The sequence below is a fragment of the Mytilus trossulus genome, chromosome 9 (assembly GCF_036588685.1).
Source record: "Mytilus trossulus isolate FHL-02 chromosome 9, PNRI_Mtr1.1.1.hap1, whole genome shotgun sequence".
Lineage (NCBI taxonomy): Eukaryota > Metazoa > Mollusca > Bivalvia > Mytilida > Mytilidae > Mytilus > Mytilus trossulus.
Window position 1 is genome coordinate 44,753,227 of NC_086381.1, and position 27,429 is coordinate 44,780,655.

General features: G+C 32.2%; 1 protein-coding gene across 1 annotated transcript; it reads right to left on the bottom strand.

The window, feature by feature from the left end:
- Positions 1-1,032: 1,032 nt before the first annotated feature.
- Positions 1,033-27,362, bottom strand: LOC134682982 (NEDD8-conjugating enzyme Ubc12). Its single transcript, XM_063541955.1, has 5 exons — positions 27,182-27,362; positions 22,376-22,470; positions 21,328-21,470; positions 3,127-3,190; positions 1,033-1,901 (listed from the first exon to the last, which is right to left on the bottom strand). Exons 1-5 carry the CDS (start codon positions 27,288-27,290, stop codon positions 1,761-1,763), a joined length of 552 nt encoding a protein of 183 aa, XP_063398025.1. The 5' UTR covers positions 27,291-27,362; the 3' UTR covers positions 1,033-1,760.
- Positions 27,363-27,429: the final 67 nt, after the last annotated feature.

Consider the following 27,429-nt stretch of genomic DNA (forward strand, 5'->3'; position numbering starts at 1 on the left):
GAAAGTCATCAAATACTTGAAGAGCTAATGACATTTGTCTTCTATAAAAATACCAGTTTATACACTAAAGATACCTCAGTAATTTTAGTTTATACACTAAAGATACCTCAGTAATTTTAAAGTTTGAAAATTTCTTAAAATATTAAGTACATTTAGTAAAGCAAACAGATATTTTTATGTATTTAAAATAAAATGTTGTTTAAACATCCAAGACAAGAAAATTAAATGCTGTTCCAGTGTTAGAAATAAAGCATTTTAGAAAAAAGGATATCAGGAATTCATCACACACAAAATGGGGGAAAATAATTTTTACATGCACAAAGTTTATGGAAAAATCATCCAAAACCTAAAAAACAATGTACGCAACAATTGCAGAGTGGCTGAAAATCTTCATTTGAACCGTCTGCAGTATTGTATCTCAAAGATGAAGTGATTAATTTTTTTCAAAAATCTTCAATTTACTTCTATGTAATGAGTTCAAGAGTTTTCTCCCTTTCATTGATTTCCACAACAATGTTGCAGACAAACTGATGATTCTACCCCTTTACTATGTAGGGAAAGATTTTCTCAAAAAACAAATCTATGGAAACCTCTGGACAAAGACAATCTTAATTATATTAATTTATAAGCCTTATTATCCCCTATTTAACCTTTATAAGAAATTATTTTCAAAACTCAAAAAATAAAACTTGGATATACAACTGTATTCAATGATAATGTTTCAAAAACAAAATAAAAATAAGAAGCTACAATTCTATTTGTGACATTTATCTATTAAATATCATTATAGTTAAATAAAATAAAAGTTTATGCTGATACATTGAATAATTGTCACAATGATACAAAATATGAGGCAGATTTATATAATATTGTTTCCTTTAATTTAAAATACTGGTTCCTCTAGACCTAAATTAACTAACTCTGGTGCATAAATTATTAAAACTTATATTCATATTTTGTTAAGATGAATAAAAAACACATGAAATGGCAAGTTACAACAGATTTGTACAGATAGGAAGTCCAGACAATAAATGTATGTGAAAAAAACAAAAATATCACTATTTTATTCTGTAATTTAACACAGGATCAGACAAGTTCAGGGTTTAAATAGTTTCAAAATGGTGAAAGGAATATTGTGGCCTTTAGATATGCCTAGACGAGAAAGGTCTTTTCTAGTCAATTATACGGTGTATGATAAAATTGTTCAAACAAAAATGAAATATTTTAGTGTATACTGGCAGTTTAACTAGATACACTTGACGTATCAGGGGAAAAGACAGACCAATCTTTAGGAAATGATTTATTCAATAAAAACTATTTAAAGATCATGATTCACAGTGACTTGAAAGGTTTTTATGAATGATTTTTCACAATTATGATACATCATGAAGCAAAAGAAACCAAAACTATCGAGGGTTCATAAAAGATTAAATAGTACACTGTAATGTTTTTTTAAATTATTTTAACAATCCACGAGAAAATAGGACAAGAAGACTTTTGCTTCTCCTTTTCAAAATGTCACTGATTAAAACATTCATTTGATCAGTGACAATTTGATAGACAACCCACTTTATATCCTCTTCCAACGTCAATCTTTTCCAAACAACACATATATAACAAATAATATCAGAGCTTCTCTTACTACACATCCAATAAAATGCCTTGATGGTGCAGTGGTATTACTTGCATGATGTATTTTCTTATACAACTTGTATGAAATGTTTGTCACAATTTTTTTTATATCTAAACTATAATGGTCATCATTTTAAACATCGGTCAAACATTGTAGATCCTATATAACCTCCCCTCATTGATTTTGAAACATTCTGTTCAAATAACCGTCTGTTGTTCTGTAATACGTCTGCTGCTTCTTTGTTTAACGGGTCCTCCGGATTCGGTTCCTAGAAAAGACAATTAAACATGAATTATATGCTGTGTGAATTAAAAATTGGTAACCAACGATAAATAATGAATCCACAGTACATTATTGAAGTATTAAATTATCCAGTTTTTACGTCTTTCTCAAGTTTTATTACATCATCATGACATCGTAACATTACAGAGGAATAAAATTTACAGCATCTTAAAGTTAATGGTTGTGAAAGTAGAATGACTAACATGGAGTTAAGAAGGATAATAAAGAAGTCAATGGCTTAAATGACTTTAATTTTTTTTTATTTAATACAATAAAAAAAAATTCTGATCTGCAACAGGACAGATAACAAAAAGAAAACTTATTATAATCATGAACTTTTAGGTCTTTTACTGTTGTATTTGGTTCAAAGGTGGGTGTACCATAACAACTTCTCATTTTTTAAATGTAGCTCCTCATTATACATGTTATACAACTGTGTACTAAATATCCTCTAATCATCTACAAGAAACACTGACAGTACAAGAGAAACATGTCATTGTCATTAAAGTTCTAATGCTTTACAACATATTTTTTTCCTGATTCCACTTTCTCATTCGTTGTGTTGTCTCAACTTTTCACTAAAGTCAATATGGTCTCCTAAGTCAGGAATCTGATGTTCAGTTGTTGTCGTTTGTTTATGTAATGTATACGTGTTTCTCGTTACTCGTTTTGTTTATATAGATTAGACCGTGGCACTCACACCACATCTTCCTATTTCTATTTTAACGAAACATAACCTAACTAAGTTTTATATTGATTTGGTTGTTTATTCCAAAAGATATTTATCTGTAAACCAAAACTTCTTGTCTATGTATTGTTGTTGTGACTTTAACATTAGAACCAATGACTTTAAATGTGTGGTAATTTTCGCCCAAAGGCTCATGTTGCCTCAAAATAAGGTAAAGATCTGATTTATGGCTCAAAAACATATGCCAAGAAAAGCATCTTTCCCCTGAATTCAGTATTTATAGCTATAAGAACTTTGACATTTACCTTTGACCTACTGCCCCAATAATCAAAAGGGGTCTAAATTTTTTTAAAGAGCAGTTGGTACAAGTTGGTCATAGTTTAAAAAGATATTATCTTAGAAACAAAATTTCACAATTATTTTATTTTATTATAACTTGTTTCTATGACTTGGACCTTAACATCAATATACCAGTATCACCACTTGGCTAAAAGCTGATAATCTATGCGTCATAAAATCTTACCAAAAATAAATACTGTAATCCATATACTATAGAATTAACTGTTAACACAGGTTTCCAGTCTTCTCTAAAAATAGATGAAAAACACATTTTAAAAGTATAAATACATTATACAGTAATCCATCAAATATTGTATATTAATATTCCTCTTTGGGTCAACAAGGCTTCAATTAAGAAATAATTCATGGACTGGGCCGTGATATTCGAATTTTATCCTGAGCGTTAGCCATGGATAAAATTAGCGAATATCACGGCCCAGGCTTGTGTAAATTTCCAATAAATCTATGTCTTCCATGAATAATTCTGATTCTACTACGACAAGTACAGTCATTAAAAAACTGAAGAGAGGGTGGGTATTCTTTGTGTGTGTGGCTGTTCTTTTTTAATCCCTGTTAGATAAAGCTCAAATATTCAAATAAATCTTTAGCTTGCATTGATGATTTCGTAAATAACCGCTAGAAAAAAATATGCTTAATTTTTTTAATTCTCAAACCAAGTTTTTGCTGAAATAAGTAAATATGATAACCCAATAGAATAATAGAAAATAAAAAAAAACCTACCTCAGAAATCCATTTTGATACAATATTATACGAATTTCGATGGTTAATAAAAAAAGTTTATATTTTTGTGACATTGATCTAATATTGTTTTTATACTGCAACTTAAATCAGTATATATTTATAGCTTTTTAAATCGAAATATAACCAGATGCTCCGCAGGGCGTAGCTTTATACGACCGCAGAGGTTGAACCCTGAACGGTTGGGGCAAGTATGGACACAACATTCAAGCTGGATTCCGCTCTAAATTTGGATTGTTATTAAATAGTTGACACAGCATAGGTTTCTGACACAGAATGAATGTATTCAAATGAACTTAAAATTTTTGTTTTCTCTTAGAGCAATTCACTATGCTGTTGACACTAGAAGCCCGATTTCAGTCTGAAACGGCCATTTTGGTCTGATCACATCTTGATTGACTGGATTTACCGCTAGAGAAATTCGTCCAGATATTTCAGATCGTTTAGTCGCCGTTCAGATCGATAGCCTCATCAGGTAAATCAGTTCGTTAAGGCGTATCAAGACGGAAAAGACTGAATCGTCTAGCGGGTTGTTTAGACCCGTTAAGACCGTGTCAGACCAAAACAGACCATTGATACAAAATTACGTTCAACATGTTCAGACCCTGTTTAGATCCGTTTAGTATACCGGTTTGATAACACGAGTTGCGCCCCTTCTACTCGATAATGCATTTTAGATTAATTTGTATATATGGTTTTTTTTTATATTAGGATTTGTTTGAAGTATTATTTTGATTAATTACAAAGAAAAATTAAATCTTCTGTTGATTCTTTATTTCTTTTCTTGTTTTGTCGAGGAACTAATAAATTATTCGTCTATATATGTTGTTTATTTTTTTAATAAATGTTAGTTTATATAAATGTATATTGGTAATTAAATGCAAGGACGTATGTTAATTGTATACACACCAGAATGTATGCCATAAACCTTAAAATGTTGTGAACACCGGTGAAAATGTTTTTCGTATTTGAAGATTAGTAACGGAAAATCCTAAACGTAACCTAAAAAAGTTAAGGATCCACAGAAATGCACCGGAGGCAAATTAACACATGCATATTTTGGTTTTATGTATGCCATTTGTTTTAATTCGTTTTCTGTTGATATATGTCCTAGTTAACCGTTGAAGCTGTTGCTTTTTGTTTGCATGTGTATTAATTTAGTGAGATTTACTCTATTTAAGTTGGAAAAAAATATTCCCGACATCCGGAAATTCGAAAAAAGACTTCTCGGATCCCGAAACCTGATCATCACACTGCATTCATTCAGTCTCTGTCGGGACAGTGTTAAAGTATCACCGTATAATATGCATTTTCTAATCCATATGATAGGTATACTGTACTTAGTATACATATGGCGTTAACTTAAACAAAATCTATTTTAGTTAAAATGGTTGAGTTCGATGGCACGTGCTAGTAATCAACCGGGTCAACAGGTAACAAAATCAATGATCCGTAACGTAAGAAAGTACATGCCTATTTTATATTACAATTACTCTCATCATCATTCTTAATAGAAAGGTGCCGTAGGGCTAAACGTTAATAAAGAATTAATGAATTTGTGTATACACGTATTAGTGATGTCTGATCGTCAGTTTTTAATATACATGCTTATGTTTTCAAGATTTTAAATTGAGCAAAAAAACATGAACTGTTCGGAAGTTTGTTAAGTATTCAAAAGAATTTTTCGCTTCTCTACTTATATAGTTTACAGAGTATTCCTTTAAATTATGTCAGTTAAATAAAGTAGTGTGTATTTGTATTCTATTTATTTTGCTAATTGTATCATTATAATATTCATTTTGTATTTCACTACTATATATACTTTAAGTTGTAGTGTGATTGATTGTTGGTTGTTAAAAGTCCAGTGGCAAATATTTCATGCATTTTCAGGACCAGCTGTAAGTTGAAGACATATATGGAACTCACCGGTGTAGTTTTCACGTGTTATAATAGATAAAAGAATAATTAATTTCTAAAATATCGAAACATAAAGGAGGCAAGGCGCATGGAATACCCGCACTTATCAGTTCTTTTCTCTGTTTTGTCTTAAAAAAATAATGTTATTTTTTTTTTTTATGTTTATATAATTCACGATAACTGCGGTGTATACGTGCTGTCAGACGAAAGATAAATATGTGCCCTTTAAATGTCTTTTTTACCATGGATCGCTTGCTTTCGTCGTATTGAATGGAAGCTGCGCTCAAAGTACTAATTCTTTGGCGTATAACGACCAACCATGATGTGAACAATCTTCTAAAGATTAATTTTGAAATGTCTGACATTGTAAAGTTCGTCTACAGTAAAACTTGTAAAATGCATTTTTTTGTACAAAAAACACTTCATTTTGTTATAAAAATTTTAGTTCGAAAAAAACTTTTTTTTCATACATTTTTTGTTCGATTTAAAGCCAATGTTATCATTAACTACGTTTCAATATTATTTTACAAATATTTTATCATATTCCATCCAAAATAAGAGACTAATTTTTCATGTTTTAAAAAATTAAGGTGTTGCAATACTTTTTTCCATGTGTATATATGTTTCTGCATGGGTGATTTGTACAGTTATATAAATACAGATTTAATGTTTTTACAAAATGCATTCATTTACACGTAATGCACGAATTTGGTAATTGTCATTGTTTGTCGGGAATACACGTACTTGTAATAATTATCCATTCATTTGACTGTTTTTCCCCGAGGGCTAATCATAACCTATGCCATATGGCATGGAGAGATTAATAGAATAGTTTGAAAGGGTTTAAGCTATTATTTCGGGCGATATCTATTTGTGCCAAAAAGTAACTTCTTTGGCGCCACTTAATTTTCAAAACTATAGGTATCCGATGATTTGCGCCAATAAAATAATCATCTAATTGCGCCAATTTTTTTTTATTTATATAAAATAACTAAAAGATTGACTTCCCTTCTTCTTTATCCGGGCTCGGGATCGGCAGTTTACCGACTGGCGGAGTTAAAGTCATTTTAATAACAAAAAGTATACTGAATTAAAACGTTCACTTGTATAAATATACACAGTTACACCTTAAAATGTCTCTGTACATCATTGAACTAAAGGCTGGTATTTGTAGTTGAGAATAGACACATATATAATGTCCTATCTTGAAGCCATGCATGTATAGTATAAAGTTGTTTGAAATATTTTGGACAAATTTTATAGATACCACCAAAAACTTCCTCTGATATTGTACACAGAAATTTTAAATTTTAAATTAGCTTTGCATCCTAATAAAATGATCCTGCTTTCTGGATCGTTACACAATACAAAGTCATCATCTTTGTTTGTAACAACACCAATAGCATCCACTATTCAGTGAAATTCGGCTGGAATTTAAGTTGAGCCGGTGAAGTTTTCTTCTCTCTATATACATTTACTGACGCACATATTTTAAATCTTTCTTTTCTTAGTTTTCTTCTTCAATTTTGAAGAGCTCTGGATTTATTATTTTTTTAAGGTAGCTCTGACAACATACCATTTGCTTTTCTTTTGCTATAGGTAAAAAAATATTTACAGGTAAATATGGCGCAATTTCATTTAATTAATTGGTAAAAAATAAAGGTTCCGTCGTCAGCATTCACGCCGACTAATTCAGCATTTAGGTTCAGTCTGTGGTTAAAGTTTTGTTTTACATCAAAATCGTTGTCAAACATAATGGAATTTCGGGAAATTGGGACATTGGCTTCTTTATGTCCAAAACACAGTATCCAGGGGAAAATTTTGCATATATTTATTTTCATTTTTCCGTATTTTACTACTAGCTAGATGGACTTCGTTTTTCCTGAACAGTTAATTTCATGTTTTGTCTGAGGTTAAAGATTTTTGTGCAGCCATCAATAACCGGTTTGTTTAACCGTACAGTTGCAAGTTAAATGCATATATCCATGCAGGTCAAGATCATGATAATGATAAATGAATGTTGAAACTATTTTGTTCTACATGGCGCTGGACTTTCACTCGTTTGTTCAAAATGCAACAGTCAGACTGAGAGCATGTATATATCTTATAAGTGGGTGTGGCTTTTTTCCACCTATTTTCAAACTTGAAAGGAGACCTCTTTCAGCGACACGAGTCTAGAACATGTACATGTGGCAGTTGCAAGTAATAGCTATATAAATATAAAAGAGAAGATGTGGTATGATTGCGAATGAGACAACTGTCCAAAAGAAACCAAAATTACACAGACATTAACAACTATATGTCACCGTACGGCCGTCAACAATGAGCAAAGCCCATACCGCATAGTCCGCTATAAAATGCATTTCAAAGATACTATAATTAGAATGAAAGGTTATAGAGTATATTAAACGTACTTACAAAATATGTCATCTTGTAGAATGTGATTTCACAAATATATTATTTTCAAATTCGCAGTCCAAGTCAACGTAAAATCAGTTATACACATTTTTCATGCTATAAATCCCTTTCAACAATATCATTTCAAACACACACTAGCTTGCCTTTTCATTAATTTAAATAATAGAAATTCAGCTAAATTTTGTTTATTCCCATCAACAGAGAAATCTCACACTTATCCTAGACGTTAATAATACTCATGCACTTCAATTTTATTAAACAATTTATTGATACGGATGACAACACTTTAAAAATACGGTTACATCAGGGTGTAAAAAAAGTGAATTTGTTTTAATTTGAATTCAAAGATAGATTAAACGGTAGCTTTAATAGTGAAATGTACTATTTTTTGAAGACTCGCCTAAATGTATGTTGCATAGATGTATTTGACCCCAACAATTTTATTAAGATCATGCTGTAAATTATATTTATAAAACCATTCATTTGTAAATACCGCATATATCTGCTCACTGTTTGAATATAGAAACTTGTCGATTTTATAATATTGAGACATATCCGAGATTTTGTATTATGTGTGATAAACAAGTAATTGAAGATGAATATCATTTTATTTTAGTATGTGAAAAGTAATGAACTTCGAAAGAAATTTATCAAACCATATTGTTGGAGGAAACCGTTGAGTCATAAACTTATAAGACGATCAATGCATTTGAACGGGGACATATAGTTGGAACTCGCCCCTTTTTTTTTGTGTGATCGGTTGGGACCCCAATACAGGCTCATAGTATTTTGAAGCATTTTTTAAGTAATCAAATATAATAAACCAGAGACATATATAACTTGTAATTTATGTCTCTAAATGGACGAATGATATTTTTTACGAAAAGAAAGAAAAAGCAAGTCTATCCGAAAGGTGATTGTCTATTTGATATTTAAAAGGAAAATGTATAACTATAGTGTGTTCATTGTAAACTTAAACCATAATGCATAGAATTGTCTCTGCATGTTTATAACAGTTACAAGTCACTTCTAGAATTAAAGGTCAGCGATCGATTAAAAATTCGTGCAATTATATTTTGTCAAAATTTTCCAGAACACGTTAAATTTAATATCAGAGCCATATAATACATGTTTTATATCTTTGACTATTATGCTAGTAGACTAGTATAGTTTTCTCAGGTTATATTCTCCGTTGATATGTATCTTTCCTTTAAAGTCTTTTTTTTTTTCTCTAACACTTTAGAATAGTATATACGGGACAACTTCCGAAAATAATCTTTCAAAATGCAAATTTAAAACTTGTATGTCAAATAATTTGACCACATGACAAAAAATTCTACAATAAACATTGGTCACGCTCGACAGATTTCGATATGAGACAGTCACACGTGCCGTTACAATAGCCAGTGTACACGCATCAGCGCACACATGTATGTCAAATAGGTCTGATTGGAGGAATGTTTCCGAAAACACGCCTACCTCAAACTAATACCCAATCAAACGCCTTTACCAGAAACATAAATAATACTTGGAGATTTGGTTGCGTATTATATTCTTTTATTATTTTATTATTTACTTAATCTTAATTTTTTTACATTTTTTATTCATTTATTTATCCAAATTTTTGCTTTTTAAATTTTTGTTTTTATTAAACTTTCTCATCATTCTAAATTATTTAAATTACCACATGGTAAACATATTAAATTATTTAATGCCCAAAAAGGCGCAAGCCAGGGCCGACCGTGCAAGGGCTGTATAGCTAGTCAAGGTCGTTAAAAACTTCCATTTGTTGGTTGCGTATTCAACATTTGAAAAAGTTTATAACACTCTTTAATTCGAGCTAAGAAGCAAAGAATATGCCCGAAATGCAAGTTTCCCAATAAATTTCAGCTATCTAGTGATGAAAATAAATTAAAAAAAAAAATACAAATTAAAAGTTTTTCGAGTTATATAACTATAAGTCTTTTATCTGGCAAGAACAGCCCAATTTAGCGGACAAGCAGTCAAGTTATTCTTTTTGCTGTTACTGAATATATCAAGAAAGAAAATAAATCCCGATATTAATTTGAAACTTTGTTACTGAATACTTTTCCAAGAAAATATTCACATCTCTTGGTAACATGCATGTCGGAACAGAAAATTCTCTTGGGACGTCCAGTAGCATATATATAACGTGCATGTTGGAACAGAAAATTTGGCATACAGTACTTCAGAACGATGTTCACATTATAATACATTATACCCAACAATTGTGATGACGAATTCCTTCCTTTGTTCGAGAACAATTTTATTTAAATAGAAATCTGTGATTTTACTTTGTCCATTACTTCGACGAACCAGAGCAGGTTAAATATCGACCTGTTTTTAATTCAAATTGGTTCTCTTCTTCTTCTTTTGGTATACAATAGTCCATCGACATCCCATGATAACATGCTCAGTGGCGGATCCAGGAATTTTCGTAAGTGATGGCCCACTGACTGACCTAAGAGAGGGACCGCTCCAGTCACGGCTCAGTGATTCCCTATATAAGCAACCATTTTTTTTCCCAAAAAGGGAGGGGGCAAATTGCATGTTTATTTATGTTTAATTGTCATTTTGCTTATTTTCTTTGGTTACATCTTCTGACATCAGACTCGGACTTTTCTTGAATTGAATGAATTTTAAATGTACGTATTGTTATGCGTTTACTTTACTACATTGGCTAGAGGTATAGGGGGAGGGTTGAGATCTCATAAACATGTTTAACCCCGCCGCATTTTTTGCGCCTGTCCCAAGTCAGAAGCCTCTGGTCTTTGTTAGTCTTGTATTATTAAATTTTAGTTTCTTGTGTACAATTTGGAAATAAGTATGGTGTTCATTATCACTGAACTTGTATATATTTGTTTAGGGGCCAGCTAAAGGACACCTCCAGGAGCGGGAATTTCTCGTTACATTGCATTGAAGACCTGTTGGTGACCTTCCGCTTCCTCTTCGATACATTCCCCATTTCCATTCTCAATTTTATTTCTTTCTTATGTTCAATGTAAAAATGTATATAATTTTAAATTGCAACTATCTATAGTTCCGTAACTTTCTATCAAGGCGTATAAAAGAATGGTCGTTAAGTGCGTATATATATATATTTGTTAAATCAATTTTTCTTGTATGTTTCAAACTGGCCTTTACTTTTGACAACGAGTACTTACATTACCCCAAATTTACCATTGGAAAAAATGTGTAAGCAAATTTTTATTTTATCAAATCTCTTTTTTGGAATTATTTAAATTTTTATGAATAATATTCTTTACACCAGAAATGTTATTTATAAACAGTAATGACTAGTGTATCACTATCGGACACGCAGGACAGAGATGTATATTATCAAATGATTACCTATGCACCTGAAAGTTTAAAATGGAAAGATTCAAGTTTTCGGTCGTGTACACTGACAGAAGTGAAATGATGCATGAACTTGCAAGTCCGACAGGAAATCGCTTGAATACCTGGAGGTGTCACCTGCCAATACATCTGGGAGTAATACCTTTAGCCATGCTGGTGATCAGACAGGTGAAGGTCTGAATTTATTTAAATAAGTTTATTACATAAAAGAATTATGGACAAATTAGATTTTTGAAAACAATTTTCACGGAACGTCAGGGTAATACTTGTACAAGACATTAGTTAATTTTATTTACTTTACATTAAAGTAAATAAACCCAAGTCAGGAGCCTGTTATTAAGTGGTTGTCGTTTGTTTTTGTGTTACATCAAGGATTTGTATAGTGAGACACTATACAAATCCTTGGTTACATATTTGTTTTTGTTCATTTATTTTCATAAATAAGGCCGTCAGTTTTCTCGTTTGAATCGCTTTACTTTTTCTTATAGTTATCGGGGCCTTTTATAGCTGACTAGGCGGTATGGGCTTTGCTCATTGTTGAAAGCTGTACGGTGACCTATAATTGTTACTGTTTGTGTCATTTTGGTCTTTTGTGGAGAGTTGTCTCATTGGCAATCATACCACATCTTCTTTTTTTTATATTTAAATAGTCTCCCCTTAATTTTTTGTCTGTAGTGTTTTTGTTGATTGCTGTTTATCACATATTTGTTTGTTTGTAGCTCATGTATACTAGTATAAATCAAGTTGTCATCACTGTTGGGTTCTCGTCTGAATTTTTTACATTAACTCTGTTAGAAGCCTAGCTCTTTCCAAGCAGAGCCATTTATAGGGTGCTCATCATGAAGTTTAAGTTTTTGGTCTTTGCTGAAGGGTGTGCAGTGACCTATTATATAGTGACTAAAAAGAAAATCACTTGGTCTACATGGTTTATAGTTTAAGTAATGCAAGTCGTCTCATCAAAATTCATACCCAGTGGTGGATCCAGGGGGAGGGTTCAGGGGGTTGGAACCCCCCTTTTTTGGACGATCATGGAATGGGGACATATAGTTGGAACCCCCCCCTTTTGTCTTGGGTTGGGAATCCCCCCCTTTTTTAAATGGCTGGATTCACCCCTGATACCATATCTCCTTAGGCAAAACAAAAATTATGTTTGTTTCCAACATGTTCAATGTAGCTTACAGCTTCTGAGAAACAATTCAAACATTGATGACCTTCTGCTGTTGTCTGCTCTGTAGTCAGGTTGTTGTCTTATTGGCACATTCCCCATTTCCAGTCTCTAATTTCATTACGAAGTATCTGAGAAACAAACCTAACCATGTTAACATTGTATTAAACTGAAATAACCTAAATCACTTAGATTATCCATGAAATAAAATTAAGGTCAGGTCAACCTAACCTGATAGACAAGTAGACCTTGCAAGGTACTCATATACAATAAAATGTATCCAATTACATGTAATAAAATGTAACAGTATATTTTACTCATTCCCTGAACCAGCTCTTTTAGCTTTTATAAATTTAAAGCTCTATTAAAAATAGCTTACATCATCACCCCAAGACTGTAATACATATTTCTTGCATATATACAACCAACTTTCATGACTTTCATGTAAGGCGAGACAAAATAAATTGATACTTTGAAGTACATGTATTGTTTAATATGTTCGACTACTACATGTACTAGTATAAAATGCCAGTTTCAGAATGAACAGTAATTTAGAAGATTGTCACCATACATGTAGATTCATTCAGACTATTTGAACTACAAATGTATACAGCAAGCTGTCATTTGACTCTAAGTGCAACCAACAACCGTGCCAGGGCTGTAAAGCTTGTCTAGGTTGGTGAAACTTCCATAATCATGCATATATGACACTAACCAATTGTGACGGACCGTGACAGACCCTCACGAAAGGTCAAAAAGGTTTAACACTCCCAGCTGGTGGTACATGAAACCAACAGTAGCAACGCCAGCACAGAAATTCTTATTATATCCAAATTCTTATTTTAAATGTATAATTATCCAAGGTGAATTCAGATATATATGATCATGATGATGCACTTGTAGTATTGACAATGATCATGATGATTGTAAGATAATCACTGAAACTATGAATTTTCATTATTCCAATTTCCTACTTTTTTTCCTATGAATTTCAAGTTTGCTATTTGTTCAATTCACAATTTCCGTTTTGTCCAATCGAACATCCCATCAACATCATGGCATAATGCTGTTAGCTTTATCAAAGTTATTTCCAATTGCAATAAGTAACTCAAAATTATGAATGAATCCACCGTTTCGCAATTTACAGCTACAGAGGTGAGGTACCGTATGAGAGTAATTTAGTGACACTATATATTTCCTATGTCATTTGTATGTATATATGATATATATGCCCCTTCATAATCTTGCTGGGAATCATGCTCAAACCAATGTGATATCTTATCTACAAAAAAAATTTACATTAAGAATTAAGTATTTATAACTTGTATTACATGCGACTTCTATAACATGTATAAAATTAAATAAGTCAATAGCATTAATACTATTTTATATACTACTGTCAATTCAGAAATTAATGTGAGGTTTTTATTATTGTGAAAAATGCGACTGAGTTGTAAACGCAATAACTTAAACGCACATTTTGTGATATTTTATATGAATTAAACAGGATTTTTCACAAAATCGTAAAAATTAAAATCGCATTTAAGTCTAAAATGAAAAATTCGCAATAATTTGCAAGCAATAATTTCTGAATTTACAGTAACTACATGTATTTGATTTGTGATATTTGTAGTAATAATAATTCAACAAATTCTTTTAATAATACTTTTTTATTTCAAAATAGAATTTGTAGAATATTACTACATACATGACAAAGCAATGGTATGCATAGATTATAACATGTTATATTTAAGTTCTACAAAATTTAGAGCAAAACAAATCATTGATAACAATTCAGGGGAGAGTCCAGCCATTTTGAAAACCAGGACAAAGGGGGGTTCCAATTACATGTCCCAATTCAAATGCATTGATCCTCAAAAAGAGAAAGGGTTCCAACCCCTGGAACCCCCCTCTGGATCCGCGCCTGCAATTTAATGAAACATGCCTGGATAATTATCTTAAATTTCTTATCACAAAAGTGTAAAAAATTGTCGTTAAGGACGCAATGCTGTCACATCATTTAAAATCAGGGCACAATATCAATATACTCTTTTTTGAGTAATTGAGCAATTTAGAGGTTATTGCATATGCAAACCCAAGCCTTGAAGGTATTCATAACAAATATGTGATAAATTATAATTATTGTACATCACCCACCAGTGGCTATATAAATAGGTGCATCATCATTGTAACATACATGTGAAGATTGGTTGGTTATGAGTTATAAAAAATCCAGTGACAGATATTTCATGCAAATTTTAGGACGTGACAGTTATCAATACATTATTAAACATACAATAAATATGAATATGTAGGGTTACTCTAGTCCAAATAATTATGACGTTTGGCAAGGCTATTTAAATTTTTTTTCTGGGACGCCTTCCTACAACGTCCTAGGAAGGCGTCTCAGAAAAAAAATAAAATAGCCTTGCCAGACGTCATAATTATTTGGACTAGGGTTACTCCATCAGGGGGTTAGGTCTGGTAATAGGCCCCCCTCCCCCCCCCCCCCCCCCAACCAAACCATTGTGAATACACACAATGGTTTAGGCAATAAACAGGTGTGTATCCAGCCCTTTTTAAGAGGGAGGATTTAAACCATAGTTTATATGTACCTTTTTCAAATCATGCATTGATCTTCCAAAAGGGGGGGGGGGGGGGTTCCAATCACAGGAATAATTTTTTTTACAAGCCCAAATTCTTACTTTGCCTTTGAACAAGTTACTGTACAAGAATGTGGTGTATTAGAAAGTCAATTCATACCTGTATGCACAAATGTAACAAATTTATGTAAACATCTTTCCTTCAAACTCTTGGCCGGATCAATGATTATTCTCATGTCTGATAGGCATGTTTTAAAATATTATTCATTTCTACTCACCAATTGTTATTTCCAGCTCAGCTTATATTGTGCTGTAGTGTCCATCTACCATGGCATGTCAACGAATTTGTGTAAAATAAATTTGCCATTTGAAGATGCCGACATGCGACAAGTAAAGAGGGTACGGTAACGTTAAATCGTTTACGGGCTTATTTTCCGTTTTTAATCAAACTTGTCAGATTTGATTAATTATCGTCAGAAAATGTCCCTAATGGATAGTAATTCAAATTAAACCAGCTTTATTATGCTGTATTCATGTAATATATATAACCTGGTCTTCAAATGTACTTCAGGTACACTGGCCTTTTTCTGCTATAATATTCAAACTTTATCTTTTAACAAAGTCTTCTGGTGTGTAATATTTTTTTTATAAAAGGCTCTCGAATTATAGACTAAGTGAAAAATAAAGATGGAAAGTCAAACGCATGAGTCTGGCAAAAATGAACGGACAATGGCATGACAGTAAACGGAAAACGAGAAAAGACATAGATTCTAGTTATATATATATATTTTTCCCTGCCTCACTCAAATGCAATTTATATAGCCAACATTAAAAGTTAAATGAATGCATTCATTTACAATATTAAAAAATGTTACATCTTAAATTTAATTAAACATAATTATTAAGATCACGCGTTTTCAAGTGTTCACGCACAGGCACTTGTCTCAGAAAAAAAAATTCCTATATACCTTATTATAATAAGGTATATAGGAAATTTTTTGGCACTTGTCTCAGAAAAAAAAAAATCCTATATACATTAATAAGGTATATAGGAAATTTATTTTCTGAGACAAGTGCCTGTGTGTTCACGGCCGACATCCGTAATTATTTAATACGGGTGTAAAAATGATCTATTGCGTCAACATGACAAATTTTTCACCACCCTCGACAGTCTGTAATTGCAAAAACATGTATTGTAATCACTTGTAAACCTTTAATATAAAGGTTCAGGTGCTTACATTCAATAAATAAATGTTATTTCGGCAATCTGTTGAATTTTTTTTAGTCATTTCGCGGCGGTTTGTTCAGCAGTATGACTTTGAGCTATTTTTTAAAATATATACAAACCATGTTAAATAGGATGTAGTAAGAATTCAAATTGAATATTTTTTTTATTTAATTAACATGATTAAAGGGACGTGGTAGACTTTCAGTTAACATAAACCGTCTTCTTTCTAACTTTTATTTTATTTTTAAAAGGGGAGCAACCCCTGATAAACAATGGGAAAGTTTCACTCGTTTTGTGTCCAAATGATTAAAATCTGAACACGACTGGACACGGTCTGACAACATCTTGACGTAACTTTGTATCCATGGTCTGTTTTGGTCTGACACGGTCTTAACGGGTCTAAACAACCCGCTAGATGATTCAGTCTTTTCCGTCTTGATACGCCTTAACGAACTGATTTACCTGATGAGGCTATCGATCTGAACGGCGACTAAACGATCTGAAATATCTGGACGAATTTCTCTAGCGGTAAATCCAGTCAATCAAGATGTGATCAGACCAAAATGGCCGTTTCAGACTGAAATCGGGCTTCTAGTGTGAATATTAATCCTCTCAAAAAAATGTTTGAAGAAATTTTCTTTTTATTTATGAAATTTCAAATGAGAAAAATTGAACCCAATTTTTTAATCACATCCCCCTTTCCCTTATTCCGAAACTAATTTCAATTAAAATATTCTAATGGAGTTTGCAACAATTACTACTCATTTAAATACATCATAAAATATTAAGATGTAAAAAACTGCTTGTTATCACTGAATGGTAAAGATTATTTAAATTTATCAGTTGGTAGTAAAAAGTGAATATACATTGTATATTGTATATAACAAAGATTTAAGTTGATTCTGGACAAAGAAAGATAACTCCAATTAAAAAAAATTCTTGCAGATATTTCTTGCTTACTATACTGGACAAAGAAAGATAACTCTTAATTAAAAAAAAATTTGCAATTTCACAATATTGTGAAATTTGATATTTCTTGCCATTGCACAATACTGTGCAATTGAAAAGACTTGCTATTGCACAATACTTAATATAATAATTTTAGATCCTGATTTGGACCAACTTGAAAACTGGGCCCATAATCAAAAATCTAAGTACATGTTTAGATTCAGCATATCAAAGAGGCCCAAGAATTTAATTTTTGTTAAAATCAAACTTAGTTTAATTTTGGACCCTTTGCACTTTAATTTAGACCAATTTTAAAACTGGACCAAAAATTAAGAATCTACATACACAGTTAGATTTGGCATATCAAAAAACCCCAATTATTCAATTTTTGATGAAATCAAACAATGTTTAATTTTGGACCTCGATTTGGGCCAACTTGAAAACTGGGCCAATAATCAAAAATCTAAGTACATTTTTAGATTCAGCATATCAAAGAACCCCAAGGTTTCAATTTTTGTTAGAATCAAACTAAGTTTAATTTTGGACCCTTTGGACCTTAATGTAGACCAATTTGAAAACGGGACCAAAAATTAAGAACCTACATACACAGTTAGATTCGGCATATTAAAGAACCCCAATTATTCAATTTTGATGAAATCAAACAAAGTTTAATTTTGGACCCTTTGGGCCCCTTTTTCCTTAACCGTTGGGACCAAAACTCCCAAAATCAATACCAACTTTCCTTTTGTGGTCATAAACATTGTGTTTAAATTTCATTGATTTCTATTTACTTTAACTAAAGTTATTGTGCGAAAACCAAGAATAATGCTTATTTGGGCCCTTTTTTGGCCCCTAATTCCTAAACTGTTGAAACCAAAACTCCCAAAATCAATCCCAACCTTTCTTTTGTGGTCATAAACCTTGTGTCAAAATTTCATAGATTTCTATTAACTTAAACTAAAGTTATAGTGCGAAAACCAAGAAAATGCTTATTTGGGCCCTTTTTGGCCCCTAATTCCTAAAATGTTGGGACCAAAACTCCCAAAATCAATACCAGCCTTCCTTTTATGGTCATAAACCTTGTGTTAAAATTTCATAGATTTCTATTCACTTTTACTTAAGTTAGAGTGCGAAAACTAAAAGTATTCGGACGACGAGGACGACGACGACGCCAACGTGACAGCAATATACGACGAAAATTTTTTCAAAATTTGCGGTCGTATAAAAAATTCTTGCAATAAGATATTTCTTGCTTACTATTCTAGACAAAGAAAGATAACTCTAATTAAAAAAAAAAATTGCTATTTCACAATATTGTGAAATTAGATATTTCTTGCCATTGCACAATACTGTGCAATTGAAAAGACTTGCTATTGCACAATACTTAATATAATAATTTTAGATCCTGATTTGGACCAACTTGAAAACTGGGCCCATAATCAAAAATCTAAGTACATGTTTAGATTCAGCATATCAAAGAGGCACAAGAATTAAATTTTTGTTAAAATCAAACTTAGTTTAATTATGGACCCTTTGGACCTTAATGTAGGCCAATTTGAAAACGGGACCAAAAATGAAGAATCTACATACACAGTTAGATTTGGCATATCAACGAACCCCATTTATTCAATTTTTGATGAAATCAAATAAAGTTTAATTTTGGACCCAGATTTGGACCAACTTGAAAACTGGGCCAAAAATCAAGAATCTAAGTACATTTTTAGATTCAACATATCAAAGAACCCACCCGATTCATTTTTTGTCAAAATCAAACTAAGTTTAATTTTGGACCCTTTGGACCTTAATGTAGACCAATTTGAAAACATGACTAAAAGTTAAGAATCTACATACACAGTTAGATTCGGCATATCAAAGAACCCCAATTATTCAATTTTGATGAAATCAAACAAAGTTTAATTTTGGACCCTTTTTGGCCCCTAATTCCTAAAATGTTGGGACCAAAACTCCCAAAATCAATACCAACCTTCCTTTTATGGTCATATACCTTGTGTTAAAATTTCAAATATTTCTATTCACTTTTACTAAAGTTAGAGTGCGAAAACTAAAAGTATTAGGACGCCGCCGACGCCGACGCCAACGTGATAGCAATATACGACGAAATTTTTTTCAAAATTTGCGGTCGTATAAAAAGCAAACTTATTTTTATCCCTTAATGAACCCCTGATTTTGGAGAAAGTTTCCATGATGAAATTGACATTGCACAAAATATAGCTGTGTTTTATATTTAGGAAATACCACAACTAGTTGCAGTATAATTCTTTTTATTATGCATCCGAATAAGAATAAAAGTTCTTTAATTTGTCTTTTTTTCATTGCAATTTTTAATACAACTAGAACACACCCGCGATATCGCGGGTCCGTGACTGAATTAAAGTATATAACTATGCGCAAGCCTTACTTTAGTATTAATATTGTCATCTGATAAAGTCATGCCGATTATAAAATACACAGTTTTCTCTGCTTTCAAATCTTTCTATTTGAACCCATCGAACTGGAACTTATCAATTATTGGTAATATTAATTATTTGGAAAACAAAAGGTCCTGGAATTGAGTATTTTTTAATCAACAGTATTGTCCTGTATTAGTTATAAATAAAGTTGAATTCTTTGAATTGCTGTTTTACGTCATGCCCACTAACAAATTGAAAACTATCGGTGTACGCCTTATTTTTAGTCCAGATTTTTAGTATTCGTATTATTATCTTAGAAAGTCTTACTGATTTAAAACATACTACAATAGGTAACAATTTGACAATTTAGTAGTGTCAACCCTATGATTATGACCCGTGTATATAGCATATTAATCCTGAATCACCGTTTGGTGGTGCTCCTGTCAGATGCGAAACAGATAAGGTAATAGGTAACAGGTGAATATACTATTGGTATCGGTATCGGACTCGACCCGGAACTTCTTAATTATTGGCAATATTAATTACGTGGAAAACAAAAGGGCCAGGAGTGGTGTAATTTTTAATCTACACCTTTGTACTATATTAGTAATATATAAAGTTGTATTCTTTGTTTCGTCGTTTTTACGTGATGACGGCTGACAAATTGGACCTCGTAATTTTAGTATTATAGATATAATCGGCAAAGCGTGGTTCCAATACATTTACGTGGGAGGTATATTGTAACATCCATTATTATGTATATCTCTGAGTCTGCACTAAGTATAGATATATCGAGAATTATACCACAGTGTTGTTTAGAATACTGAAGAATACATGGTTCCATATCTTTGATGGAACCTCTGTTTTTCTTTCAATATTCCTATGCATATACAAGTAAACTATTCATTTTTAGAAAATCATAAATACATTTTAGTTTGCTACTAAATATTTTCTAGTATGCCTTATTTCAGCACTTTATTTTGTGTGTTTTCTATGTATGAACAATGACAGTATTATTTAAGAATCTAACAATGACAACTTAACTTAAAAGGAAGACTTAAGTTACTTGAGTCTTCCTTTTAAAATGAATTAAAAAACAAAACAAGACAAATTAACTGAAATTACGAATGAAAAATTAGAGATAAAACAGTCTGATCAGTAACGCTTTATTATAGATGTACATGTAATCTTAAAGGCTAAGTCTTTTGATGTTTGATAGATAAAAGATGTGTTTGATAATTTTTTGTAAACATTTCTCTAAATTGATTTCATAAATTGATCAAATAGGAAATTGGAAAACAAAATAGTATAAGTGATAAAATGAAAGAGAATAATGTCAACATTATGTCACTTTGCATGCTAACAGATAGAATACATTTTTCAATCCTGACCCAGCTGTCAAGGTTAAAAAGATTTGGAGCTACACATTTGACAATTGTGATTTAGATTCAAAGTACCCTATTTTATATAAAACTTTAAAATTCTTTCATTGTCAGAAGAGACCTACTGTCACATAACACTTTTTATATTTCAAATCTAACAGTTTTTTTAATCTTACCTTAAAATATTGAGGCATACATTTCCTTCCAAATCTATGTTAGGATGATACACCATTGTTTCACATTTGACCTTTGGTGGGTCATGAGGATAACCTTGACCTACTTTAAAACTAAATACAAATCTTCCTCCTCTGTAGAAACCCTAAATAAAAGAAAGATATATCATTAATGGTAATTTGCTAGGGTAAATTGCTACTTTCAGCATCCTTGACTACAATGTATATCCTGGTGGTCACTTTTGTTGGTGGAAGAGGCCAGAGTAACCAAAGTCCAGAGAGAAACTCAGACCTTCGACAGGAAAAATGACAAGCCTCTTCAAAAACTATTAAAGTTGAAGACACCTTGTCAACATATATTTGTTTTGCTTAACAGATATTCTTCCAGAAACTTTGAACAATCCTATAACAGCTGTGTATCTATTAAAAATATATGAAGACATTTTTTTTCTGTTGACTAGCACACAATATGATTAAACTTTGGTTCTGTTGTATTGTATTAGTTGACTTAGAAATAACAGGCATGTGATCTGTATTGATAATTATTGGATTGTGTATCTTTCCTTGATGGAGTATTTTTATAGAATTTGCACTTTTCCTGTAATGTTGGGAGTACATACCGGTATACTGTTACAAACATGTACATTTATAATATAAAAACAGTAAAAATTTGAACACAGTAAAACATGTTTCTCAACTTTAATATTGATTAGACCGTTGGTTTTCCTGTTTGAATGGATTTTCTTAGGGCCCTTTATAGCTTGCTGTTGGGTGTGAGCCAAGGCTCCGTGTTGAAGACAGTAATTTGACCTATAAAGGTTTATGGTTCTTTTACAAATTGTTCCATGTTCAAACTAAGTTGATTTCTTTGACAAGGATTTAGATTTTAAAAATCTCAATTTTCAAGTGTCAGGTGTAGTTTTTAAGACAAAATTTTTGGTGAGGCTCAGTTTTTGTCTAAAGCTCATATAAATAAATTTTATACGTTCCTTCAAAGTATATATATGTTGTTTATTTATTTTGAATTCCAATATTTTATACAAATACATACCTCATCTGGACAAATGGTAAGTTTAAAGGTTAATAAGTCATCTTGATCAGGAAAATCTACTTGACAGGTCTTTGGTAAATTGAGTTCATGAATATCTGAAAAAAAATAATACACCTATTGCTGTACTATCATAATAATATGCCAATGTCAGATCAAGACTCCTTAATTAGTTTAAACATATTTATTTATAGTGGATTGGGAAACAAGTTTTTACAACTTATATTAATCCCTTTCCACTTTGAGGGTGCGAGTGCTGCCTTGTAGCGGCATTAGCCTACTCTTTTTTCGAAATCTACAAGGGTGTCTTTAACGTGCAAGAGATATGGCTCTCTCTTAACACGGGTCATCTATTTATCGTCCCCGTCCGACGGACTATCATCGTTTCCTCAAGACCATACTCGCAAATGGTGTCGAGGGAGAGCCGAAAATTGAGTTTCTGACTCCTTAATTAATAAGTGTGTTGTTCTATTGATTTAAGCCACAGTGTTCCAGCGAGACCATTCACGTATTTACAATGTTCAGCACACAGCCTTTTATCTGATGCCATTTTTTCTTGAGATTTGCATTGGCACCATGCCCTTTCCATTGTGCTTCTCTGATTTTTTATTGAGGTTTTTCAATATAAAATTTTCAATTAGCAATCTGCATAATGTATGTTTCAGAAGTGTGTTGCTGAAAACCAAGACATTTTGCTGATGGGGTGAGTTTGGCCATGTAATGAAAGTCGTTTCAGTCAGTACCTAGCTGAGCTCAAGCTGAAGTATACTCTCACTGTTGTACAAAAATGTAACAACTTTGTGGTGCATTTATTCTGTGTTCCTTTAGTCAGTTATAAACTGGCATTTACTCTGATTTCATAATTTGTTTTTATGTGCACTAATTAAAAGTGAACAGGTGTTTAATAGATATTTCACAAGTATAGTTTAATGTGCACTTGAAAGTAAACATGCAAAAATAGAAGACATGCCTTTTTTCACTTCAATGTGGAAGTAAACGCAAAAGTAAACGCCTGTTTATTTATTTCAAAATAAGAAGAAACACTGTTTTCCCTTTAACACAGAGGTAAATGCTAGTTTACTTTTAATGTCTACCATTGTCTAGCAAAAATTCAGAGTAAACATGTCATGTACATGAAGTGAGAAAGTAAATGCTGTGTTAACTTTTTCCCCCAGCCTACATGTAATGCTTGGTCTATGCACACCCAACAACTATCTCCTACGAAGAACGAAATGGCATCCATATAGCTTTCATTAGGTTCATATAAATTTCCCATGAGGTACTATGGTATAAATATTGATTCCTACACTGCAACAAGTGTTGTATTAAGATATTTCTCCAATCGAGACAGTTAAATTTTATTATTTAAAGGGCACGGCTTGTTAGCTTTTTAAATAACTAAAATTCAACTGTCAGTCAGGGGTACTACTTATTCAAGTGTTTTTTATTCACTTGAAGAAGTAAAAAAAAATATACACATGTAAGTAAATTTGTAGGATACTTATACAAGTTAATTTTATTTACTTGTATAGGTAAAAAAAATATTGGCTAAGTTATGTCCCTTAGACATTCAGATTTTTTTACCTGTAGAAGTAAAAAAGTCATCCTATCTTCTTTTATTGAATTCTAAGGATTTCTTTGTTCTAATAGAATTTTGAATTATCTGCTCTTTGCAGATGTCTTTACTAATCATTTCAGTGCAATTTCATGGACAATCAAAATTCCATTTGTCTGTTATCTTCAGAACACTGCTCATTTACAAGCCCCCAAGGAGCAATTTTTGAAGGCCTTGCGCAAATACTTAAGATCTTTGCGCAATCAGTTTCTTTGTTGAATTAATGAGATGAAACATTGAACTTTATAACAAAAATTTGAGCAAACCTGGGAAAAATCATTTAAGGCATGATTTTACATCTCAAAACTTGAGGACTTTTGTGGGATTGTAAGAAAAATTTACTTATACAAGTAAATTTTTGAGAAAATTAAGGGGAGCTTATTCAAACATCATTTATTTACTTATATATGTTTATTTTTTTTTACTTCTTCAAGTGAATAAAATAAACTTGTACAAGTAGTACCCCTGACTGACTGTAGAGAGTGGAGAAATATCATAATGCACAAGTTATAGTGTCAGAATCTGTTTCTCCGATGATTTGTATTCTTCTTATTGAAAGATTTTCAGAACATTGTGTTCTTCATGTGTGCCCAAGAGAAAACGAAAACGGGATCCATCGGGATCCCAATACAATCCCGGTGAAATTGTCGGGATTAGCTGGGATAAGCATCTGGAGTCGGGATGCCATTCAGGATAAATAACTGAAACTGGGATCCCATTCGGGATAACTGTCTGAAGCCGGGATTTCAGTCTAGACGAAACGGGTGAATTATCGGACACTGGGATACCAAACGGGATATTTGTCTTAAGCTGGGATCCCAATCAGAACTGTTTAAAGCCGGGATCCAAATCGGGATAACTATCCCAGTCTAGTTAAAACGGGAAATATGAACCATAATTATGTTGTTGAAAATATGAAAGTGTTTTGTTTGTGTATACATATGTACATCAAGTACAGGTTATTGGTGTTAATTAACAATGTGTGTGACACCAAAGCTGTCAAGTGAAGCCAATCACTTTTGAGCGTCACTTAATATTCAGTTTCAAGTTTGACAGATATTTATAAGTAAAAAAAATGCCGAGATTTTCGCGATAAAAATGGCAGGGCGTCCAAGAAATGTCAACGCCGGTTGTTTTGCCAGACAAGCTTGGGCGTTTCTGATGTTCCCCAAGTTCCCATAAGTGCGTTTCTATTAGTTATCGTCTGGCATCAATGATAAGATTGATCGACATCGTAAAACGTTGGGCGTAAAACTTTGGTTTCTCAACTTATGTAAAAAATCGACACCGCGTGCTTTGTTTTCAATTGTACTGAACAGTTCGACCCTAGAAATTACTGTCCTAAATAATGCGGACTCTAACTTATCTATATTCACCATGTGCCGATTAATAAAGTATTTTTGTCTTATATTCAGTAAAAACTGGCCCGTAAATAATACTTTATTGCGGTACCCTTAATTTATTTATAATACCGTTACGGAGAAGATCAACTTCTGGCCGATATAATTTGGGGCGAGATTGTCACCTCGACGTTCGTGTACTGAAAAAAACGTCATCAAAATATGATTACGCTGGTGATGGAGGACCAAAGATGCAGATGTTTTCAGATAAGTGCATTAATAATTTAATTTAACATGTGTATATGTGTTTATAATGATTATAAAAATAATTTATTAGGGAACTATGATTTTTATGGTTTTTATTTGAGCAAATCAACATCAGAAAGTCTGAAAGCGTAAACTGAAAATATCTATTTTTAACATAAACAATGAATAAACTTTTTGTCGCATAACAGGCATAACTAGTAGTAGGTATATAAAAATTTAATTCAGTTGTGTGTATGTTTATTTGGTGAAAATAGTAAGTCGCTAGTTATTTATCTTCAGGGGATAAAAAAGGGGGAGGGTAATTTATTTGCCAAAATTTTTTAAATAGCCTTCCAAGACTTCATTATTATTTGGACTAACTTCCAATCTACCATTTAAGCATGCAATAATATTTCTATTTAATTTGTTGCTTTAAAAACGTATTGAACAAATGATTCTTTGTGGATTTTTTTTATACTTTTAGGGGATTTAATGATAGTTTCAAATGGAGCTGCAAACGGAACAGATTGCATGCAGATATTCCAGTTACCATAATTTACTCAGCAATACTAGTTGGAAGTACAGAGACAGCAAATTAATTAACAGAAAGGAGAACATGACATGTATCCTTTTGCACAAATAACCCAGGAATCCCAGTGGCAGTGCAATTTGAATTGGTACTTGTATACCTACTGGGATTTATTTTTGGGATCCCCCTTTTTTTTCCGGGAATCCCAGTATATTCCAATCATAATCCCAGTATATTTCCACTGGGATTTACATCGGGATCCCACTTCTTTTACGGGAATCCCGAAATTTAATCCCAATACATTTACAGCGGGATCCCGTTTTTTTTTAACGGGAATCCCGAAATTTTGTCCCAGTGGAATCCCAATTGAAATCCCACAATATCCCAGTATATTTCAACCGGGATATACATCGGAATTCCCGGACTTTTGGCTAGATTCCCGAAATTTTATCCCGATGGAATAAGGTGGGATCCCACTTGGAATCCCATCAAAATTCCAGCCGGGATTCCAGTGGAATTCCATATTTTTATATTCTCTTGGGTGACCGGTACTTCCAACTTTTCATGAAGCAAATACGTAAGATTTGGCCAAGATTGAAAAGATCAAAGAGGAAAAACAATAGATCAAAGGAAAATGCCCCCAAAAAAGCATGAACATACGTGAGTCTCACGCATTAAAGTCTCACGCTAAATGTGTGAGACTTGGCAGCCCTGTGCGACGTCATCAGGCATGATCGCCTTTATTCATGACGTCATAATAGGAAAATTCAGAAGAAAACAAAACATTTTGTCGTCATAATCAAATTTCAACTTATCATTTGCAGAGAACAGATATCTCACTAGTGAGGAGAAATGTGTGTCTCACATGGATCAAGAAATATGAAAATAGCCCAAAAATTAGAGAAATATTAATATTCCATGAAATATCAAAATAGTCACAGTACGAAATGGTTTTTGTCAGGGTAAGAAATGAGGGGGAAGGATACGAAATGACTTAAAATCCCTCTTTATGGGCATTACTCAAATCAATGGAATGTGATAAATTCGTTGAATTTCTCAGACACAGTTTCAGATTTCACCTTTCTGTATTCTCAACTGTGCAGCTGATGCTTTTTTCTGTGTTCCTGATTTTTCTCCACCATCGGTACCGTCTTTTTTCGCCTGTTTTAGTGAAAACAACTTAATCATTTTGGTCTTCTGTTTTTTTTTATTGTGAAAGTACCCAGTGCGTAATTAAGCACTTCCGCTTAAAGTTTCGTATGATTATGTTATTGGAGAAAGTTTTTACCGAAAGTCTTCAAATTTTAAAATAAATTAATGTAATTTT